At 35.5% G+C, this 10041-nt stretch overlaps 1 protein-coding gene across 10 annotated transcripts in view; it reads left to right on the forward strand.

Annotated features, from left to right (window-relative positions):
• Window positions 1-10041, forward strand: part of fry (microtubule binding protein furry) — a 289484-nt gene that overhangs the window by 119726 nt on the left and 159717 nt on the right. For all 10 annotated transcript variants that reach the window (XM_075304475.1, XM_075304474.1, XM_075304479.1 and 7 more), the window contains 5 exons: window positions 384-553; window positions 649-803; window positions 961-1071; window positions 1133-1287; window positions 6829-6989. In XM_075304475.1, the coding sequence (XP_075160590.1) occupies window positions 384-553; window positions 649-803; window positions 961-1071; window positions 1133-1287; window positions 6829-6989 (752 nt within the window). The remainder of the gene's footprint in view (window positions 1-383; window positions 554-648; window positions 804-960; window positions 1072-1132; window positions 1288-6828; window positions 6990-10041) is intronic.

The following is a 10041-nucleotide window of genomic DNA, read 5'->3' on the forward strand; positions in this document are numbered from 1 at the left end:
AGGGAAGGTCAAAATCTTTGGATCCAAGTAAACTTTTTTTGAGTGTAGGTTCAAAATACAGACCCCGCTTTGTTAAAAGTTTGCAAAAAAATAAATTGTGGGGTCCAGGTTCATAATCGAAATCGGTTCATAATTGCGGATTTGACAGCTGAAACAAATTTTAATATTCCCGAGGTGACCAACTTTCAACGCCTACAGGTCAGCCCGTGGACTCACAAATTTAGAGGAAATCACCTCAGCTTTCACACAAAGAAAAAAATTTGTTGATATCTTTATCTATTCAAAAGTTGCAGAATTATTAAAAAAAAAACGATTTGGAACCACTGTGCGATGTATATATATATATCCTTGTAATTATTTTTATTGGGTTTCTATTTTGGTAGCACTTGTGTCTTGGAGCGAGATACCATGTCATTGCATGCGACATTTGTGGAATACATTGATGGAGCCATGCAGTATCTATTGGCTGAGACGGACAAAGACAATATCAGCATTCGTGAGGTGAAGGCTCATTTTTGCAATTTCATAAGAAAGATGATTAAAAATTTTTCCCGTAAGTATCTTTAATAGAGGCTATCAATTCTACTGAATTGAGCGTTTTTCGATCTCATGACATTTCGTTTTGTTTTTGTGTGTTAATCAAACCAGTGGAGTCCAGTGCTACCCTTTTGACTCGTGATTTAAAGCGAAATCTCTTCAATTTATTTGCCACATGGTGTGGAAATTTCTCAAAACCCTTGGGCATTGTATCACAAATTGGCCAAACGCAGGAGGAGGAAAAGTTGCAATTTAGTGCTTTACAGGTAAGTAAACATTGATTTGAATTCGGTCCTATGTCCATATCATAATTGTTGATTTTCCTTCTCGCTATAATTGTTTCCTGTATTTCCCATACCCCAAAAATTCTTTGTATTTTATCTTCTGTGTGTGTGTGCATGTGTTTGTTTTTTTTTTTTTCAGGCAATGTCAGCTCTTTTGTGTTGTGGACATGTCTTTTATACGCCCTATTTGTTAGACGATGGAATTATTTACAAATGGTTGGACATGCTCTTGGCCTCAAAGGATGAAAAGGTGAGAATGTCCCAGGCCCCATGTGTCGATCAATTTTTGCAATTTGTTTTTTCCATTGAAGGTCTATCAATTGGCACGAGATACTGTAGTTTTACTTTTGGAATCCAATCCTGATGTGGGTCAATTGTTAGAGTGGGTAATTGATCGTTGTTACACGTCATCGCCAAGGGAAGCTGATGCATGCTTTTTGGCTCTTGCCGCCATTTTCAGTGCAAGGTAAGTAGTTAACCCATAACTCGATCACGAATTAATTTAATACAAGGATTTTTTGACTGGTGCCAAACATAATCTACCAAAATTTGTAAACAATTTTAGCACAAATCTACCAAATTTATAAAAAATCTTATTTTGAAGTTTTGGATCAAATTTTTGTAGTATGAAAACAATTGCGACATTTTTTTATGTTTAAATATCGCTTGAATTGTAAATATGTCGAATTTTACATGTTTTAAAGATTTTTTTTCCCAACAGTTGCTATTTCTACAAAATGGGAGATGGACTTTGATAGTATGAAATACACCAAAATTAAAATTTTTAAAGATATGGAATTTATAGAAAATTTTGTTAAAATGTTCTATAGCAAATTTTGTCCAAGTTTTATTTCTATAAAAAAAATTCGCAAAATTTTATTTCATAATAAATTCATGTTTTTTTCAAGTTCGAGGTCTTTTTTTAAATATTCTACTTATTTTTCCCAATATTTCGCGATCATTCGTTTTGTTTTGTTATCTTTGGTTTTTTCCTTTAATCATTGTTGTCGTTTTTGATTTCAGCCTAAAACCATGCATTGACATGCAACAGACGAAAAGAATGTTTGTTAAATTTGTTTGGGCAAACCCCTATAGACTGCAAGATGGTTGGATGGACGCACGTTTCGGAATTACCACATTCCTCATCAGCATTCTCTACTTGCAGCAAAACTATCAACCAATTATCAGAATAAATTCAGGCATTTCACTAAACCCAAAAGTGAACCACACTTGAACCTTCCGAAAAAAGGTTTTACATGGTAGCTGGCTTATGCCGAAATAAATTCGTACAAACATCTCTCTCCGTCCATCCAGCCATCTTGCAGTCTATAGGGCTTTGCCCAAATAAATTTGACAAACATTCTTTTCCTCTGTTGGTTAAGCTAGGTTAGGTTAGGTTAGGTTTTGTGGCAGCCCGATGTATCAGGCTCACTTAGACTATTCAGTCCATTGTGATACCACAGTGGTGAACTTCTCTCTGATCACTGAGTGCTGCCCGATTCCATGTTAAGCTCAATGACAAGGGACCTCCTTTTTATAGCCGAGTCCGAACGGCGTTCCACATTGCAGTGAAACCACTTAGAGAAGCTTTGAAACCCTCAGAAATGTCACCAGCATTACTGAGGTGGGATAATCCACCGCTGAAAAACTTTTTGGTGTTCGGTCGTAGCAGGAATCAAACCAACGACCTTGTGTATGCAAGGCGGGCATGCTAACCATTGCACCACGGTAGCTCCGCTACACTTGTAGTTTAGTCAATGCATGGTTTTAGGCTGAAATCAAAAACGACAACAATATAGAAAATGTTTTCAAAATTTTATTTCTATAGAAAATTTTTTCAAAATTTTATTTCTGTAGAAAATTTTTGTAAATTTTATTTTAATAGAAAAAGTTCACAAAATTTTATTTCTATAGAAAACTTTCACAAAATTGTACTTCTATAAAAAATTTTCGCAACATTTTATTTCTATAAAAATTGTTGCAAAATTTTATTTCAATATAAAATTTTCACAAAATTTTTCTATAGAAAATTTTCGCAACATTTTGTTTCTATAAAAATTGCACCACAATTTATCATAGCTGAAGTTACCAAAGTCATCAACAGCGCGAAACCATTTAAGGCGCTGGGCCCCGACGTAATCTCTATGCTAATGCTGAAGCATCTGGGAACAGTGGGAGTTAAAGGGTGGTTAAAATTTCAAGGGCCGATGTTGATTTTGAATAAAACACAAACTATTTAGGAAATAATTGTAATTTTATTTTATTATGATATATTGGTATTATTCAATTATGTATGGAACAAAATATCGGCCAAATGGGCCCCGCGACCTCGGTAGCACACCTTCATCCCATGGTCCAAATTTTCGATGACGCTGAGCCATAATGGAGGTTCTATGCCGTTAATGTGCCGAATTGCTGGCTTATCGACGTACACCTTTTCTTTCAAATAACCCCAAAGAAAAAAGTCCAACGGTGTCAAATCACATGATCTTGGCGGCCAATTGACATCGCCATTACGTGAGATAACACGGCCATTGAATTTGTTGCGCAAAAAAGCCATTGTTTCGTTAGCTGTGTGGCAAGTGGCACCGTCCTGCTGAAACCAAATATCGTCCACATCCATATCTTCCAATTCGGGGCATAAAAAGTTCATTATCATCTTACGATAGCGAACACCATTCACAGTAACTGCCTGACCGGCCTCATTTTGGAAAAAATACGGCTTTTCGACAATCACTCTTGGATTCTCATTCGCCCAAATGCGGCAATTCTGTTTATTGACGAATCCACTGAGGTGAAAATGTGCCTCATCACTGAAGATGATTTTCTTCGAAAATTTATCATTCACTGTTGCCATTTCTTGGAACCATTCTGCCCATTCACGACGTCCATGGTTCAAATTGAGTAAGTCTGAAATAGAGAAATGTCAAAATTCGGAAAAAAAACTTGGCGTTTAGGTGTGGTTCACATTCAACATCGGCCCTTGAAATTTAACCACCCTTGAGTATACATAAATCGACTCCCATATTTCAATTCTGGCTCTCTAATTACCGCGCAAAAGTTCATATAGGTTCGTAATTATTTGTGTGCTTCCCTAACGAAGGCGGTTCGGAAACTTCTTAGCCTATCAATGAAGGAGAATAGTTAGTTTTTCAAAAATATTTTTATTTTTCAATATAATCTCCTGAAACTTCAATACACTTGATTAAAATAGTTTTCCTCAAGGTCTTCAAAATAGTGGTTTACAACTGTAATTGCATCTTCATTTGAGGTAAAACGCTTGCCAGCAAGGAATTTCTTTCGATTTGGGAACAAGTAAAAGTCACTGGGAGCTAAATCAGGAGAATAAGGTGGGTGGTCAAGCAACTCGTACTTTAATTCTTTGATTTTAGCCATTGTTAAAACACTCTTGTGCGCTGGAGCGTTGTCTTGATGAAAAATATTTTTTTTTGTGTGTGAGCCGGGACGTTTTTCTCGAATTTGTACATTTAACTGATCCAAAAGGTTGCAAGAGTACTCTGAATTTATTGTTTTACCCTTTTACAGATAGTCAATCAATAAAATACCTTTGAAGTCCCAAAAACCCGTTGCCATAACCTTACCAGCCGATTGAATTGTTTTTGCTTCAGTTTATTGTTTGGATTGTTCTTTTGTCTCTGGAGTATAGTGGTGGATCCATGTCACATCAACAGTTATGAAACGACGCTTAAAATCCATTTTATTTCGCTTAAAACGATCCAACAAGCTTGAGAAATGTTCATTCTTATGCGTTTTTGATCGACTGTTAACAAATGCGCCACCCATCTTGCAGTTCTTCATGCAAAATTAAATGGACTCGATCATTTGAGATGCCCATGATATTAACAATTTCACGCACTTTTATTCGTTCATCATTTAATACCATATCATGCACTTTGGCTACAATTTCTGTTGTTGTTGCTGTTTTTGGACGTCCACAACGTGGTTCATCTTCAATGCTTGTACGACCACGTTTAAATTCAGCAACCCAATTTTTTACTGTTGCATATGAAGGAGCACTTTCAACTAACACATTCACCATATCATTATGAATTTCTTATCCCGATAAACCTTTTTTATGTAAATATTTAATGACAGCACGCATTTCTAATTTTTCCATTGTAAAAAAATTGCGGATGCGTATTCTTTTAACACCTGTTTCTATATGAAGGAGTTGCCAGATCGAAACAAAATTTAACATGTGTTCATAACATAGATGGAAGTTTCCAAAACACTTAACTTTTTTCTGTTTATACCGCGCTTTTTGTGCTAGGCTAAGAAGTTTCGGAACTGCCCTCGTATATAGCGGTCAAGCACTGAATTATATACGTATTTAATCTGCCTTTTTCTGTCTAATATGTACCATGTATGGACTATATTACAATTAAGAAGACGATGTCAAGAAGAATTGTTTAATATATACCACGTATGGACTAACTAACAATTTAGAAGACGATGTTAAGAAGTTTTAAGATATCTTGTCATCGGTAAGTAAAGGGTGATACGGTCAAAATTTGGTCAATATAAACTTGACGTATTTCTTTCAATTTTGCATTTAAAAAACCTGAACACCCCTCATTTTGAAGGTGTGTGTGTGTGTAGAATGTTGCTCCTATTTTGATTTTGGAATTCACTCTTCAGTTGTCAAAATGCCGTATCAAAATTTCGCTCGCGCATCGCGAAAATCCGAGCTACTCGCACGCAAAGTTGGCAAAATCGCTAAAAGTTGCCTAATCAACCGTTACAAATGTAATTAAAGTGTTTTGGGAACGTTTGTCGACAGCCAGGAAGTCTGGATCGGGGGGAAATCGAAAACCGGAAGCCGCTGAGACGACAAAGAGAGTTGCCGGTAGTTTCAAGCGAAACCCTAACCTCTCTCTCCGAGATGCCGCAAATAAGCTGGGTGTATCGTCTACAACCGTGCATCGAGCCAAAAAACGAGCCGGACTATCGACTTACAAGAAGGTAGTGACTCCAAATCGCGATGATAAACAAAATACGACGGCCAAATCGCGATCCCGGAGGCTGTACACGACGATGCTGACGAAGTTTGACTGCGTGGTAATGGACGACGAAACCTACGTCAAAGCCGACTACAAGAAGCTTCCGGGACAGGAGTTTTATACGGCAAAAGGAAGGGGAAAGGTAGTAGATATTTTCAAGCACATAAAACTGTCAAAGTTCGCAAAGAAATATCTGGTTTGGCAAACCATCTGTACCTGTGGCTTGAAAAGCAGCATTTTCATAGCTTCCGTCCCGGAAGCTATCAAGAAATTTACGTGAAAGAGTGTTTGAATAAACGTCTGCTGCCTTTCCTGAAGAAACACGGTTGTTCCGTACTGTTTTGGCCGGATTTGGCATCTTGTCATTACGGTAAAAGGCCATGGAGTGGTACGCCGCCAACAACGTGCAGGTGGTTCCCAAGGACAAGAACCCTCCCAACACGCCAGAGCTCCGCCCAATTGAGAAATACTGGGCTGTTGTCAAGCGGAACCTAAAGAAGACCAAAAAAACTGCTAAGGACGAGCAGCAGTTCAAGGCAAACTGGCTTTCTGCGGCGAAAAAGGTGGACAAGGTGGCTGTACAAAATCCGATGGCAGGTGTCAAGCGTGAGGCCCGGCAATTCGGATTTGGAAAAGAGAAAGCCTAACTGAATATTTTTCCTGAATTTTATACTAATTGAACTTGAAAAAGAAATTTAATTTGATTTTTTAAATAAACGATTTCACCGATTTACACGCGTTTTCCCTTGACCAAATTTTGACGTATCACCCTTTATTACTACAACCCAAGTAATTCGATTGTGGATGACAGTCTTTCGTTTCTATGCAATCCATGGTGGAGGGTACATAAGATTCGGCCTGGCCGAACTTACGGCCGTATATACGTGTTTATTTTTAAAGTTGATTTCACTAAGGTCTTGTTTTACAAATTTGCAACAAACATAAGATGCAAGCTCCTGAATTTGTCGTTTTTCTTTTTTTTTCAGAGAATATCCTTGTGACCATTATACCTCTGTGATTACAGTTACCCTGCTTATGACGGGTTGTCCACGGGTTGAAGTACACTCGACAGCTCTACTACTCTTACAGATTCTCGACAAACGTTTCTTTGGCAGCGTTGGTCCTTTGCATGCAGAAAATGAAAAAGGTATGTTCCTTCCTAATTAAAAAGAAAAACCGCAATAAAAATGATGACTATAATGCAAATTTAAATGTTTCCACGGAATATGGAACGTACGTATGTGTCAATGTATGTGTTTGATATCAAACTCATTATGCTTCCAATAGAGAAAATAAATTACACTTCCATAAGTAGCAAAAAAAAAAAAAAAATTACATCCATACAAATCTAAATGAGTTTGTTCATTTAATTACTTTTGAATATGTGAAGAAGTCATCATGGTACACTTTTGCATATACAGTACCACCTCTCTAATCGGGACAGATATAGTCAAGATCTTCGTTCGGATTACACAATGTTGTTAGTACATTCAAATTTAAAATACTTAGTTTGGGTTTGATATAGATTTACTACAGCAGTCAATTTGACCTTTTATTTCACAAATATTTAATACTTACTGAAATTTTTCCGCAACTATTATCCCTGCCAACATTTGTTTAATTTGACGGCGCTTCTGAGAATCCCCACCACGTCGAAAACAATCGTATACGACATCAAAAAAATCGTCGGGAAAGCGCCGTCATTATTGAGAAGTTGTACCACGCCAAGTTACTACAAAAAAGTATCGCATGAGTGCAATTATTAGGAGCCTTTTTTAATAAATTTAGAACGACGCCAATAAGAGCCCCTTCAAACAATCAGAAAAGTTGCATTTTAAGATAGTTGTAAAAGAATCATTGTGGTCAAGTAAAACACGATTGTTTAGATGTTTATTAATTTGATTAAACATTTATAAATTCTTATAAATATAACATTTATACCATTATCACAACACATTTAACATAATTTTTTTCATTAACATTTACAAGTGGCAAGTTACATGTTGCAGCGTCTATCAGCCAGTGTTTTTTATTCTCGATGGAGCCAGCGTGTCTGTAAAATATCTGAAAAACAATCACTTTATTCCATTTGGAAAGTCAAAAATTGTTCACCAATACACCATTTATAATTTTAAACGAAATAACAATGTTTTCAGCACTTCATTATCGATTTTATTTAAATAAATTATATGAAGCTAGTTGCGCCTGGTGTTTCACAAAATATAAAATGGCTCTTGTAACAATAGTGATGGCAAAATACTTTCATGTACATTTCGTACTTTTTCATACGCTTCCCCATCACAGTTGGCGATTGTTGCAGTGTCACTTACGAGTCTGTGGTAGCGATGAGGATGAAATGGAACTTTGAAATGCTGGCAGGGATATGACTTTTATAACAATAATTAAATACGCACAATTTGATAAGTTAATTTGATTTTGTGTTCATAAGAAAAGAAATAGTTGTTTTTTTTTTTTAATTTTTGGTACGTATACCGAAACCAGTCATTTTGACCTGCTACACGTTTTTGTAGTTTTATGTACTAATGCTTCACTTTAAGGAAATAACTTTCTTTGGAAAATGACGTGTAAACAAACATGTTTGTACATTAGATAGGGTCACGAAAAAAAGTTGATGCGGTCACCCCCCAGTTTTGTAGCATATTCGAAGACAATTTTAGAACACCAAAACTTTTTTTCCGTGCACCCTACGTAGGGTTTTCATATGGATAATTTTCAAAAGAGAACTTTCGCTTTAAAAAAAAGAGAACATTTTAACTAAAAAAGAGTTTACAATAAAAAAATTCTTTATTAAATAATTAATAATTTTATTGATGCTAAAATTAAAATAATAATAGTTTAAAAGAGATGTAATGGACAGCCTAACCCTACGACCCCCCGAAATACAATTTATTGTGCTGTGTCGTCATTTGAAGTCTGATCGAAAAGAAACGCATATCGTTGTTCGTGGTTGATCAGGGGCTATATTTCGTGCATTGGTCATTTTTGATTCCGACGTCAAATTTGATTTTTAATTTTTATACCCTGCGCCACACTGTGGAACAGGGTATTATACGTTAGTGCATATGTTTGTAACACCCAGAAGGAGACGAGATAGACACATGGTGTATTTGGCAATAATGCTCAGGGTGGGTCCCTGAGTCGATACAACCATGTCCGTCTGTTCGTCCGTCCGTCCGTCCGTCTGTCTGTGAACACATTTTTGTGATCAAAGTCTAGGTCGCAATTTAAGTCCAATCGCCTTCAAATTTGGCACACGTTCCTAATTTGGGTCAGAATAGAACCCTATTGATTTTGGAAGAAATCGGTTCAGATTTAGATATAGCTCCCATATATATCTTTCGCCCGATATGCACTAATATGGACCCAGCAGCCAGAGTTTTATACCGATTTGCTTGAAATTTTGCACAAACATAACAATTAGTCGTATAGTCAAGTGTGCAAAATTTGATTGAAAGCGGTTCAGATTTAGATATAGCTTCCATATATATCTTTCGCCCGATATGGACTTATATGGCACCAGAAGCCAGATTTTTGGCCGAATTTGGTTGAAATTTTGCACTAGGAGTACAATTAGTAGTGCAGTTAAGTGTGCAACATTTGATTGAAATCGGGTCAGATTTAGATATAGCTCCCATATATATCTTTCGCCCGATATGGACTAATATGGTTCTAATAGCCAGAGTGTTGGCCCAATTTGGTTGAAATTTTGCACAGGGAGTAGATTTAGCATTGTAGCTATGCGTGGCAAATTAGGTTGAAATCGGTTCTGATTTAGATATAGCTCCCATATATATGTTTTTCTGATTTCGACAAAAATGGTCAAAATACCATCATTTTCCTTGTAAAATCGCCACTGCTTAGTCGAAAAGTTGTAAAAATGACGCTAATTTTCCTAAACTTCTAATATATATATATATATATATATATATATATATATATATATATATATATATATATATATATATATATATATATATATATATATATATATATATATATATATATATATATATATATATATATATATATATATATATATATATATATATATATATATATATATATATATATATATATATATATATATATATATATATATATATATATATATATATATATATATATATATATATATATATATATATATATATATTATATATATATATATATATATATAT

Source organism: Haematobia irritans, chromosome 4 (genome assembly GCF_050003625.1).
Source record: "Haematobia irritans isolate KBUSLIRL chromosome 4, ASM5000362v1, whole genome shotgun sequence".
Taxonomy (NCBI): domain Eukaryota; kingdom Metazoa; phylum Arthropoda; class Insecta; order Diptera; family Muscidae; genus Haematobia; species Haematobia irritans.